This window comes from Ips typographus, linkage group LG6 (genome assembly GCF_016097725.1).
Source record: "Ips typographus isolate SLU linkage group LG6, UJ_Ityp_2.0, whole genome shotgun sequence".
Classification (NCBI taxonomy): Eukaryota; Metazoa; Arthropoda; class Insecta; order Coleoptera; family Curculionidae; genus Ips; species Ips typographus.
Genome location: NC_138427.1, coordinates 11279966 through 11292965, shown reverse-complemented (window position 1 = coordinate 11292965; position 13000 = coordinate 11279966). Strand labels below are relative to the sequence as shown.

The window sequence follows — 13000 nt, the reverse complement described above, 5'->3', positions numbered from 1 at the left end:
AAGCATAATTATATAAAAAAGGATTTCAATATTAGAATTTATGATGCGTTGTTTTTTATATTCAGGCAGCTTTTAGCTAGTAGATTTTACTCTCTGGGTACTAAAAAACGACTTTTTTGTTGCTGTAACGTTGATACGACACTGGAAACTCGATTGGGGAACGCAGTGGCGTAGTCGAAAACCCACTTATGCACCTAAACTTAGATTAAGGACGCAACTGTTGGTGGGGAATTTCGTTGTTGGCCGGCCGGCTTTGCTTGTTTTCAGCGTTTCAGCTCGCAATCGAAAGATTCCGGTTTGTCTGATCAATTCGCTGTAACTTATACTGTAGTTCGTTGACTTTCTTTTAGAACTAATCTACTTTTTGATTGGTAAGTATTATTTACTTTTCTTATGTACGTATATTTTGTTACTGCATTTATATAATGTGTGACAAAAAGATATATCAACTGATGTATTACATTACAACTGTACTAGAAGTTTTGGTGAATACTCTGTGCTCATTACCTTATCTTTTCACATATGAATGCAAATTATGTTTTTTACAAAAATACTTGAAGGTCGTACTAAAATTTTAATAATTATTCCATTTGTCTTCTCCCTTATTTCTCTAATTTTCTGTTATTGATGAGGCAAAATGATGACCAAAATTCTCTCCCATATCAATGGTGAATTCAACATCATGTACTGAATAAATAGAAATGAACTACAGTAAAACAAAATAAAATAATTAAATCTTATTTGCTGCTCGATTTGTTACAGAGGCATACAATAATTTTCTTTGTATGGATTTAATATGAAAGTTGCTATAGAAAAAATAAAAAAAACTCACTCTATATCAAATTGGGACATTGTAAGACATGTCAAAAGTTTATTATGTTGTGTAAGTGTGTTTACATGTCAAAATATTTTTCAATTAAGTAATAATAATTATTATAATCTATTGTGGATTGTGCAGTTAATAATCTTTTATAAACCTTGCACAATAACTGATTCATTTTGCAGTTTTGCTTATTATCATTTTGAATTAACCATTCACATACAAGTTGTTGTTCAATATATGGTTTATTAATGATAAGAAGTTACCATTAAACCACTTCAAACAATAACACATTATTATGATATGACAAGTTATAAGAAAAAAGATAATATTAATTATTCCTACTTATTTATATATTGCATTTTTTTTAAATTATTCTTTTGAAACCTGGTCTAAAAATGGTTGGGTGTACCTATTAGGTAGGTATACCAAGGTCAGATACCTTTGAAACAACACCGGTCACGATTACTTGCAGGTTTTTTCGTTCACCCATGACAAGAATTTGCTATGACTAACATAATGTTATGTAATTTATTTTTTGGTAGGTAGGGTTTTAAATAATATTCACTAAGGCTTGTAGGAATTTTCTTGTTATCAGAGAGAAAGAGTTTTCTCAATGAGCAATAATTGACCTGAAAATATTTGTATTTTGAGCAGTTTTTTATTTTAAATACTTAGAAGTGATACTGCATTTAATAATAATTATTCCTGTCTACTGATCTTGTATTAATCTACTAGACGTGGTTTACCAAATATCGATTACGTTTCGTCCTTGGTTACTTAATAATAATACATAAACCGAACGCCTACTCCTGCAACATGAAATAATTGGTTCAGATATAATGAGAGACCAGGAAAATTGATTTTAGTGGCATATATTATCGTTACAGATTCATCATGACCATCGATTTCTACTATGTGCCCGGCTCTGCCCCATGCAGGGCCGTACTTTTAACCGCCAAAGCTTTAGGACTGGATCTGAACTTGAAACTCACAGATTTGATGGCTGGTGAACAACTCACCCCCGAATTTCTTAAGGTGAGACAGGAACAATTTTGAAACCAAATTTTAACATTGCTAATAATCTATAAACATTAAAGAACTTCCTTATTACCATCCGCTTTAATAAAGTTAACAAAAACATCCTTGGGCTCCTATTATAATAGACATTATCTGCCGTAAATTGTGTGTATTCACTGATGCATTATTAACCTTGTTCTTTTTGATTGTTTTTAACGAAAAGTAATCATAATTAACTTGCTGTGCTAGTCATGCGAGCCTAAAAAAACAATAATGTACAGTAATCGATGTTACACGATACAAACACCCAGAGAAGGTGATTTGTGACAAAGCTATTTTACTTTTAATGATTAATGAATTTTACAATCAGAATTGTAGGATATACGCTTTACAAATCAGTGGTGTTTTAATTTGACTAATTTGCTAAAAATCTTAAATAAGAAACTTATTTACGTCTTTACTTTACAGTTAAATCCACAACATACCATTCCAACCATCGACGACAACGGTTTCTCTTTATGGGAAAGCCGTGCCATTATGACCTATTTTGTCAACCAGTACGGTAAAGATGACTCTTTGTACCCTAAAGACCCTAAAAAAAGGGCTTTGGTCGACCAAAGGTTGTACTTCGATATTGGCACTCTTTACGCCAGATTTGGTGACCTTTATGTATGTAATTTTGGGAGTGATTTCTTTTGTTCTAAAAGTGATTTTTCAGTATCCAATAATTTTCGGTGGTGCTCCCCAAGATCCGGCCAAACTGGAAAAAATCAACGAAGCCATGAAGTTCCTGGATATTTTCCTGGCAGGAGGTAAATACGCGGCTGGGGACAATATAACGGTGGCCGATTTAACTATTGTGGCCACAGTTTCCACTCTTGAAGTTGTGGGATACGATCTAACACCTTACAAGAACGTTTCCAGGTCTGTAACTAGTAAATTTTTAAGTAAAATAACTAAAAAAGAGATATAAATATTGAATTAGGTGGTACGATGATGTGAAAAACACTGCACCTGGATATAAGGAAGTGAACGAGGAAGGGTGTAAAGCCTTCAAGGCTTTGGTAGATTCTCTAGCCAAAAAATAAGTTTTTTGGATAAATGGTGTTTTGCACTTCTTTAATACCATTAAAATGTCACTGTTTCTTTCAAAGTGCAGCATAGATAGGCCGCAAAATGTCGCTTAATTCTAAGACAATTCTACATTTTTTTAATATAAACCCTTACTTTTGCCTTGTACCGCTTAAATTATAATAAAATACACTTTTAATTAAATAATCTTTAATTTTATTGTATAAACTAAAAATCTAATTGTGACAAAAGTGTACTGGACATATCATCCTCTTTATCATCGTAAACAACTTGAGACCAGTTAATCATGGCGTAGCCTATGGTCAAAATCTAAAAATCACATTTATTTACTCTCACTCATTCAAAAATCAGGCTTAATTCACCTTTGAAAAATAAAAGTGATTCATTTGTAGGAAGGTAATAGTTGGATTGGTTCTGAACGGTAAAGAAGCGTTTATCAGGAACACCCTATACATGTCAATGCTCATTCTGTCCCACTCATACCATTTTAAATCCAAAAGGGCGAGACCAATGCTCTCACTCTGGAACTTTTTAAATTAGATTTGAAAATTTGTTGAAAATGTTTTGTAACCCACAATATTTTCATAACTTTGTCCATAATGACAGAGAAGGGAAAGAAACGCGATTACTTCCATATAGGTCCATAGAGATAGTTTGATATCGTAGTTAGGCTGCAAATTAATGTAGAATTACATCATTCCACCATACTGGTAACTTACAGATAGAAGCAGAATAGCTTGAAACGACATAACACTCAAAATACTAAGGCTGGAAATTATTAGTGGCCATAAAGCCCATTGACGTAGATAAGTGTGAGCCCTGTCAAATAATTATGTTACTACGATCAAAGTATACAGAGTGTTGGTAAAATATTAACCTGACTATATTTCGATGTCTGTTAGTTAAAGCCCTCAATCCTTCCCTGACATACCTACGGTGAAAAGGACTGTAAGAAGGTGGCATATTTTCACTAAATCCCTTAATCATCGAGTGCAAAATGATTAGTTGTAACCTAATCAGAGTTATAAAGTAAATCACACTGTACGGCACTAATAGTACATAAGCAGCAACGCATGTTATACCAAAACTAACTGCGATGATTATAACTAAAGTCACCATATCTGCAAGTTTTACACTTTTCATTAGAACTTGAAATAATCAGCAAAATACAACCTGAAATCCCATATAATCGGGTAAAATGCATTACTTCAGGACCCAACTGTATTTGATAGGCTATTTGTAATACTGTATGAATTACAACCAGTAAACAGAAAAATATAATATCAAGTCTCCGACTCAAGGTAGTAATTTCCCGTTTGATTTTCAATGGTAAAAATTGCATTTTCCAGGAAAATTTCGTGGCAAAATGCTCCCTAAGAGCTTTCCATCCCTTATACGATTTTAGGGCGCATAACGCCTGCAACGTAAGCTAAAACGCTAAGTTAGCACAATTTACTTAAAACTGGTCTACTTACTGGAGTGAAGAGTAAAATAAAAAAACCACAATAAAGCCAAAAATCACGTGTTAAAACCACCACACTGGCGATGATCAAACCCATTATGGCAATAATATGGAAGAAGGTGCTAACTATCATATATTTAGCAAATATATTGTAGTCCAATACTGTTAAGAATTTTAGTAAAATTGGCAACAGTTTATTTAAATCTGAAAATGCTGAAAAAGTTAAAAAAGCAAACTAAACATTATACAATTATTGTACCCTGAAATTTGAAATTTTCCGGAGTCACTTTTGTTAACTTTAATTTCCCCATAGTTGTTGTCGATACTTATGGTAAAGAAACTTTAATAGATATTGGTTGTTGGTGATTAAAAAGTCATTAAAAACTGAGATTAAAGTGAAATAATTAACTCTCAAAAGGACAATTTGGTACGTAGGTATAAGGGTTTTGTAAATTTAATGCTAAATGAACTTTTATCGTCTGTAAAGAATTTCTTTGATCCAGTGTGTATAGTCCCTTTGTTGCAATTACAATTTTTGGATAAGAAAAACAATAATTTATTACTGTTGCTTGTAATCTACCAATACTACAAAATTATTACAGTTTGAAATTATTTGTTTAAAGCTCGAACTAGATTGATCAGAACATAGGACATTGTAAGACACTGAAATATAAAATAATGTTATGTAATGCTACGTCTATTGGTCAACAGTGCTAGAATTTACACATGTGTATGCAATTTTGTGGTTACCTGACTGAAAAATTGATAATTTAACTGCAGAAAAGAGGTGGTAAGACTGGTTTGCTTTGGTGCTGAAGTGTTGACTAGAAGCATACTAAGCAGATCAACGTTTTTCTTATCCCATTCGTACCAGATAAAGTCACATAACACTTTAGGAACGGCTGCAGTCTGTAAATTTCTGTTATTTGGACACAAATAGCCTTTTTTAACCACATTACCAGATTCTCAAAATGTTGACCAGAGTGGCAAAAGAAAAACACGACAAGTAACGTATGCCCGTATGACCAAATGTTTCGTTTAAAGTCGTAGTCGGACTGGAAATATTTATAAAGTGTTTGATAACGTAAATATTGGATAACTTACTGAAAACATTAATAAAGTGTCAAATGATAAAATAAAAACCACTCCAATGCTCGAAACTAAAAAAGGTAGGGAAACCCAGCATCTAAATTCCACATACATCCTAAAAAATCATAAAACTTATTTTTAATTAAGATTCCTGAGACATGTGAGTACTTAGAAATTTGCTGATGCTTTTTAATAATATGCTCCAAAGCACTTTGAACTAAATTATCAAAATTATGGTTCCCAGGTAAAACATAACGAATTCTACGTTGAAATTCTTCAATTTCATACACTAAAGCCATTAACTGTATTGTGGTTAGAAAGAGGAAATATGTCATACTAAAGGGCACTAAAATAAAGTACGACCCTACAAGTAGTATAGTTAGGCACAAAAACAGCAACAGCCACTCTTGCACCCAATCTAAAATTGAATTGAAAAAAAAACAAAAACCAATTTGACTAAAAATCAAACCTGGGGCCGAAATTATACTCTTCAAGATATCTAATGATGTAGACCATAACTGAATTTCAGCTAAAACTGCTGAAAGCCAAAAACTGAAAACTAACATAAATATAATCGACCTATCAGCTTTCAGGCATAATTGCTTGATTTCCAGTTTTTGCGTATGTGCAAGACCATCAAAAGTCCAAGAAAACATTTCCGAGTAAAATCTGCGCATTTTTGCTAAACCTTTCAGACCAACCACACCAAACACTCCGTTTGTGACTATCTGCAAATATGTTTTAGAAGTAAAATTTAAACAAATATTCAAACTTGCCGGAACAAATATAACAGGTAAAAGGCCACGATTAAACCAAAAATCTTTGGTAGGTTCCATTACATTCCAAGCCACTATAATCACTCCAATCACAATTAAAATGATACAACTTAAAATAATCAAACAACGAATTACAACCAAATTGGTTAAGGCCATCATTGGTATGAAAATTGGAAAAAGAGTGTCCATATCTGTAACCATTAACAGCTATATTCGGTAAAAAATTCTTTGGGCGAAAAATACCTTTAGTTTTCGGAGTTCTAAAGTCCTTAGTCACCTGCAGGCTATTTGTTATGCTTTTAAGAGTTTCTCTTATTTTATTCATTATTATTGTTCTCTGGACTGAGTTTTGCTGTAGAATGCATTTAAAATTTTTGTTTTCAAAGATTAAAGAAGGCAATCAGTGTTTATTAATGAGTTTCCAGTTTAATAATAAATCAGTTTTTTTTTTAAATAATGAGTTTAGGACTGATTTTCTGTGTCTTTGATTAGATTGAAATCCTGTTGTAAGAGTTGAGAAAAAAATCGTATTTTCACTGACAAAACTAGTTAAAAAAAATAAACAAGTACTATAATTGTATAGGTTTTTAATCAGTAGACACTTAACTAATTTTCAACCAGGTACTACTGATAATCTAATATAATTAACGTAAACTTAGCAAAAACAAGGAAATCAATAAATACTTCCTTGAGGAGCTAACATAACTTCCTTTACATTAACATGATTGGGAGTTGACAAAACATAAGCGACTGCAGCCGCCAAATCTTCACTAGTCAAGATAAGATGATCTGCTTTCCGAGCTTTAGGTGGAGGTTTGTCTCCATAAGCTGCTGCTGCAAATTCAGTGTCTACAAATCCAGGACTGACGCTGGTTATCTTGATGGGCAACTTCTCCCTATTGATTTCCAATCTTACTGTTTCCGTGAGAGCTCTAAGAGCGTGTTTGGTTGACGGGTAAATGTTCAATAACGGCATATCAGGAACTATGTGTCCAGCTATGCTGTTGATGTTGATAATGTGTCCTTTGATGTTATGGGATTTCATATTTGATACAGCTTCTCTTATGCAGATGGAAGCTGCTAAAAGATTGACGTCAATGGCAGCTTTCCATTTTTCTTTGTCTCCATCTAATATGGTTGTTATACGTGACATACCAGCGTTGTTAATTAAAACATGGATTGCACCAAGTTGATTGGTAATTTTTTGGAAAGTGGTTAAAATTTCCTCTTGGTTGCTCAAATCACATTTAAAAGGGTGCACTTTGCCTTTTTCTCCGATTAGTTGTTTGGCAAGCTCTTCCAGACGGTCCAGTCTTCTGGCAATAGCCGCCACAATCACACCATGTTTGACCAATTCTTCGACTATGGCTTTTCCTATACCAGCAGAACCACCGGTTACCACAGCCACTTTACCCGCATATTGTTCTAAACTTAATTTGTACGACATTGAATTTGATATACGCAAGTGTACTGGTTAACTTTTTAAACTAAACTAACATAAAAGTGGTTCACATGTTAGATAGACTACACCTGACATAACAATGTCGTCAATAGCTTTAAGTCCTTGTTGAAAAATTATCCTAACAAACAACTGATTTAATCTGAATTTTTGAATTGTTTACTTAAGTACATAGTAGAAAATTTAGATTAAACCTAATGTAGTAATAAGTTTGGACATATTAAAGTAGCTATGGTGACTGATACAACTTGCTAAACAACTGGCTAAACCAAAGGACAAAACCTCTTTAAAAGGAATTTGGAAAGCCAACAAGAAATCGTAACCATCTTTCAGAAAATACTTACACAATTTGGTGCAATAACTACTGAATTTTAGCTCCTTTATTATAAAATAAAAATTGATAGTTGTTGTGTTATTTATTGCGACCTTCTAGTTGGAATAACATTTAATTAATCATTCTAAGACATACAACATTTTTGGATCATTTATTATGTTTCTCTCATTACCCTAAAACATGCAATACTACTTCTAAAAGGTTCGTGTCAATATTTCAATTAACTAATCAAACATCTTAATTAAAACCTGCCTTTCTATTATACCATTTCTAATTATTGAGGTCAGTTTGCTTTCTCAAGTCTTGCCACAATGTACGGGATGCTCCTCGAAGCCATCCAATACCATATTCAGGTTTGTTATTTATTTCTTTTGGTTGAATTCTTTATATTTTACAAAGAAATTCAGCTGGAATATGGTGAAGAACTATGGAAGAAAGTTCTTAAAGTGTCTGATTGTAAACACACAGTGTTCAATACCCATCAGATTTATTCAGACAATTTGGTGTTGGAGTTTGGTAAGGCGTGTGCCCAAATTACTGGCGGAAGTTACGAAAAGTTTATCAGTTACTTTGGAAAGTGTTTCATTCGATTCACTTCCAAATTTGGGTAGTAAAAACCACTTTAAAGCCGTTAAATTGCAAAGCTGAATTTCTGCCAAACAATTTCAGATACGACGCAACTGTCAAAGCGACAGGTCGTTACTTTACAGAGTTTCTGGAAAGCGTCGACAACATTCATCATCAGTTTTCCTTTACTTATCCGAAAATGAAGAGTCCTTCCATGTATTTAACTGAGATCGATGAGAATGGTTGTGTGTTGGTGTATAGAAGTAGCAGACCTGGATATACTTCTTACATAATGGGTAATTGAGCTTGAAATCAATTTGATATTCCACTATTATCAAAATGTATATAGATGTAGGCAGAATACATTCGATTTCCAGAGAATAGCCATTGGTTTAAACATTTTTAGTAAACCTCATGACAAAAAGTGCATTTTTTACATGTCTAGTACCCTCACCGTATTGACGTCATTTTATTAAAGCAATTCATTTTGTATGTTTTTAAATCTAGTGACATCATATTTTAGGGGTACTAGAACAATGCGCTGAGGACTTTTACCATCTGAAACTAAAAATAACAGTCCTGAAGGAAGCAAGTTCGGCAAGCGGTTCCAAAAAGCAGATTCTAGTCAATTTCCGGCTTGACTTTGACAATAAAGCTTACGTAAGTACTCTAAGAAAGTGATTACCAATCATATTGCTGGTTTTCAGATGCTTCAGAAGCAGAAAAAGGAACTGGACCAACTTAGTTTGGCCAAACTGGCACCGTTTTCAGTGGATTTGATCATCACCTTATTTCCTTTCGCTCTTTTGATTGATCGTAATCTAAAAATTATCGCGGTGGGCGAAAACTACTCAACTATTTGGAACCCTAACGAGCTTTGCATTAATAAACCAGTCACTAAGTATTTCAGGTTGAGGAGACCTAAAGGAATTGCTTTGACATGGAAAAATGTTAGGTTTGACCTTGTTCTTTTATGTTGAGTTTTAATGAGTTGTGTTTAGATGAAAAACTTGAAAGCAGTAATTTTTGAAATGGAATGCAACAAAGGTTATAAAGTATTTGATGCTGATCGACCCGAAGATCTGAAAGAGAATGATGATCAGAAAGGTTATTTGTTGCTAAAAGGACAAATGAAGCACATTTCAGAAATTAACAGCATTGTGTTCCTTTGCAGTCCTATGTGCGTGTCTACTGTATGTACATTTTGAAGTCTTACCAAGATACTTTAACATTATAGCATCAATGACATAGAAGAGTTGACATCACAGTCTCTATGCCTTAACGACTTAAACTTTCACGGATTGAGTAGAGAAATGGTTTTGGCAGGTTGGCAACACAATTCCAAGTAAATTAGTTCCTAAAACTGTCATAAAATGTTATTAAGGCGGTTGCTAGATTGCAGACAATGTTTGACAAGGCGGAGCAAAATGCTGAAGAACTGGAGCAAAGTCACGAGTTGTTGGATCAATGGAAGAAAAGGGGTGACGATTTGTTGTACTCCATGATTCCGAAAGCCATAGCGGATCGATTGAGGTCTGGTGTTTCACCGTTAGATACCTGCGAGGTAATTTACTCATAAATCAGAAGAATTATTTTGAAACTGGACAATTTTTCCTCAGTCTTTCAGTTCAGTGTCCATCCTGTTTTGCGAATTGGTTGGACTTCAATCTGAAACTGTGAAAGAAACTATGGTGGTAGTTTCTACAATGAACGAGGCTTTTTCTGCTTTCGATCAGCTTATGGATCAATTCAATGTTTACAAGGTGAATTGATTAGTTACGTTAGTAATAATTTGTTTTAAATTATTAATTAAGGTGGAGACTGTGGGTCAAATTTACATGGCGGCTTGTGGAGCCCCTGAAAAAACTGAAAATCATGCTGAAGTAATGGCCAAAGTGGCCATAAGCATGTTGAAATCAGCCCGAAAAATCCAAGGTCCTTCTGGTCTACCAGTCGAAGTGAAAATTGGTAGCTACTTCCAATATTTAGACTTTAGCACTTATTTAGTTTTTTGTTTCAGGGATTCATTCTGGACATGCTGTAGCAGGAGTTGTAGGGATTAAAGTACCGAGGTACTGTTTTTTCGGGGATACTGTGAATACAGCTTCGAGAATGCAGTCCAGCTGTGAAGTATGTTCGTTTGTAAAACTTGGTAAAGGTGAAAGGGTTGCATTATGTGTTTTAGGCTGGAAAAATCCAAATTTCCACTCATACTAAAGAGTTACTCCCTGAAGGGATTTTCAGTGTGGAAAGTAGAGGTCACGTGATGATTAAAGGAAAAGGAGACATGTTGACTTATTGGCTGTTAGAGCAATGAGCAACTTTAATGCAGTCAAATAGAGTTACTAATCTGTATATAAAAAACACCTTCTATCCCAGTTCCATTGTTCTGTTCTCCCACTTTCACCATAATCCCACTAAGGCATTCCTTTTTTTGAAAAGCGAAATTATAATCACATTTTTTGGCAACGTAATATACCGGGTTTGGTATAGTTTTTCTGTAAAATTCATGAGAGTACTCGTGGCTGCACCATGCTAAAATACACAAGTTAATAAGGACTGAAAATGCATTTTTTTTGTAAGATTACGTCCAACACAATCAGGCTGATTTGGACCACCATCATTAATGTAAAAATCCTGCTGGGCTATCGGTTTTTCGCAGCCTAAAATTCCTTTGTTTGTGTGATAAGCTTCAACTGTGATAGCGTCACTGGCACAAAGTCTTTGGTCGGAGGTTTTTTCTATTGGAGTTTCGAATAGTGGACCAGCAGGATCCATACCTATGACGTAAATTATTATTATTATTAGTGTCACTCTTCAGTAAATGCCAGATGGTAATCACTTACCGGTGATCCGTCCTATTTTTGCCCCATTACTAAGTTCGTTAACATATTTCCCTATAAAACCGGACACATGAGCCCCTAGGGAATGGCCAATTAAATGAACGTTAGCCAAAATGGTTGTATTCATATTAATCAAGTCTTTCCACAGCCATTCGGCTACAAGTTTTCCTACTTGCTTGGTAGCCTGAGCAGCAGCAACGTAATTTCGTGCGGCTGTATCATTCCAATTGATTGCCAGTGTATTGTAAATTCCAATTTTATGATACTCTTCCGCCATCGACTTTATCCAATTAACATTGCCTGTGCTTAAAAATCCGTGTGTGATAAAGACTATTTTTTTGTTTAAGTCAAGTTGGAAAACCGCTGGCGCTTTAGTGTCAGAAAGTCGAGATTCTACTCTAGTGTCATCAGATTTGTATTCGATTATTTCAATATCACTAGGCTGCACAGTGGTAGTAAAGGCAAATCTGCTGGCAATATCCTTGACATCATTTATGCCAACTTTTAAAAGTTTGGACAAAAAGTCGAGTTGGTCTATAGCTGTTGGCAATATTAAGTCATGTTAGTGAAAAAAAATAAGTCATACTCACCAGAATGACAAATAAAGGGAAAGTTAAAAAACAGAAATACAACCAAGTTCCTCATTGTTTGTACTCGAGGATAATATGAAGGTAATACTCTTATATACGTGAAAAATGCACACCATTCAACAAGTTTTTTTTGGTAAAATTATCGCCGGTTATCGTTTAATTACATGTAAAAATGCAAAAAGAAGTTGATTTACAACTTTAAACTACAGAAAAACAGTAATTATACTTTCAATAACAACATTTTGTATCCTTAGTTAGTATCAAGTACAAGAAAAAAAAGTGTTTACCATAAATCGCTTTTGAGTGATATGTTGCCCTCCAAAATCATTTATTCCAAAACTCAATTTTTCTGGAATAATTTTAAAATTGTCAGCAGTCTCTAAAAATCTTTAAAGTCTTTTAGTATTGCCGGTGGTATTTAAAACCACTTTGGATATGCCTGGAAGTTCTAAAAATCTAAAAAATGCTATTTCAAACTTTGTGATGTCACCGTAATTTAGTTTGATTTTTCGTATATGTACTTTATTTAAATGTGTAATTTTTTCAAACGCTTGGTGAAACAATCAACCCACGGATTAGCTGTTAATTACTGACAGTTTGACTGTTTGTCATAAAATTTTTTATCTGACCTTTTTGATTTATTAATCAATTTTAAACATAACTTTTTTAAGTTTTTAAGACTTGATTTGATAGCAGTGTTTGAAAATTAAAGATATAAAAATCCGCAAAGATAAGCTAGAAGTTGTCAAAAATAAAACTTTAGTGAGGTCGATAATACGATCAACATTAATTGGAATGATTTTTTGTGGTATAAGATGTGCGGTTAGTTTAGGCCAGTTTTTACTGTGTATTCTTACTTTTATGAGTCAGAATAAGTTTCTACTAATTGTCTTCTTCAGAGTCTCTTTCTTAGTTAATCACGAGTAATTGTCAGGTCCAATAAATATA

The 13000-nt window shown here is 33.7% G+C and overlaps 6 protein-coding genes across 8 annotated transcripts; 2 read left to right on the top strand and 4 right to left on the bottom strand.

Moving 5' to 3' along the window:
- Window positions 1–204: 204 nt before the first annotated feature.
- On the top strand, window positions 205–3118 carry LOC145730109 (glutathione S-transferase 1-1-like). Its single transcript, XM_081981112.1, has 5 exons — window positions 205–371; window positions 1711–1858; window positions 2309–2509; window positions 2559–2764; window positions 2826–3118. The coding sequence occupies exons 2-5, from the start codon at window positions 1718–1720 to the stop codon at window positions 2926–2928; spliced, it is 651 nt and encodes a 216-aa protein (XP_081837238.1). The 5' UTR covers window positions 205–371; window positions 1711–1717; the 3' UTR covers window positions 2929–3118.
- LOC145730111 (uncharacterized) lies at window positions 3105–4940 on the bottom strand. 2 transcript variants are annotated; one of them, XM_081981114.1, is made up of 4 exons: window positions 3652–4940; window positions 3508–3603; window positions 3295–3453; window positions 3105–3241 (listed from the first exon to the last, which is right to left on the bottom strand). In XM_081981114.1, exons 1-4 carry the CDS (start codon window positions 3679–3681, stop codon window positions 3140–3142), a joined length of 387 nt encoding a protein of 128 aa, XP_081837240.1. In that variant the 5' UTR covers window positions 3682–4940; the 3' UTR covers window positions 3105–3139. The 2 variants fall into 2 exon arrangements, 1 of the variants encoding a protein (XP_081837240.1); XR_014178539.1 differs by having other exon boundaries at window positions 3130–3453; window positions 3508–4053; window positions 4106–4940.
- A 63-nt stretch (window positions 4941–5003) lies between these two features.
- On the bottom strand, window positions 5004–6823 carry LOC145730112 (uncharacterized). Its single transcript, XM_081981115.1, has 5 exons — window positions 5652–6823; window positions 5499–5598; window positions 5354–5449; window positions 5145–5303; window positions 5004–5057 (listed from the first exon to the last, which is right to left on the bottom strand). Exons 1-5 carry the CDS (start codon window positions 6458–6460, stop codon window positions 5004–5006), a joined length of 1218 nt encoding a protein of 405 aa, XP_081837241.1. The 5' UTR covers window positions 6461–6823.
- Window positions 6824–6829: 6 nt separating this feature from the next.
- LOC145730108 (dehydrogenase/reductase SDR family member 11-like) lies at window positions 6830–7804 on the bottom strand. The gene has a single exon (XM_081981110.1). The coding sequence runs from the start codon at window positions 7704–7706 to the stop codon at window positions 6933–6935; it is 774 nt and encodes a 257-aa protein (XP_081837236.1). The 5' UTR covers window positions 7707–7804; the 3' UTR covers window positions 6830–6932.
- Window positions 7805–8196: 392 nt separating this feature from the next.
- On the top strand, window positions 8197–11178 carry LOC145730099 (soluble guanylate cyclase 89Da-like). 2 transcript variants are annotated; one of them, XM_081981099.1, is made up of 12 exons: window positions 8200–8405; window positions 8460–8659; window positions 8722–8915; window positions 9143–9279; window positions 9327–9569; window positions 9621–9799; window positions 9857–9964; window positions 10015–10183; window positions 10239–10382; window positions 10434–10587; window positions 10640–10749; window positions 10805–11178. In XM_081981099.1, the coding sequence occupies exons 1-12, from the start codon at window positions 8364–8366 to the stop codon at window positions 10934–10936; spliced, it is 1812 nt and encodes a 603-aa protein (XP_081837225.1). In that variant the 5' UTR covers window positions 8200–8363; the 3' UTR covers window positions 10937–11178. The 2 variants fall into 2 exon arrangements, with proteins under 2 accessions (XP_081837224.1, XP_081837225.1); XM_081981098.1 differs by having other exon boundaries at window positions 8197–8659.
- On the bottom strand, window positions 10915–12180 carry LOC145730107 (phospholipase A1 VesT1.02-like). Its single transcript, XM_081981109.1, has 4 exons — window positions 12053–12180; window positions 11466–12002; window positions 11208–11399; window positions 10915–11154 (listed from the first exon to the last, which is right to left on the bottom strand). Exons 1-4 carry the CDS (start codon window positions 12105–12107, stop codon window positions 10952–10954), a joined length of 987 nt encoding a protein of 328 aa, XP_081837235.1. The 5' UTR covers window positions 12108–12180; the 3' UTR covers window positions 10915–10951.
- Window positions 12181–13000: the final 820 nt, after the last annotated feature.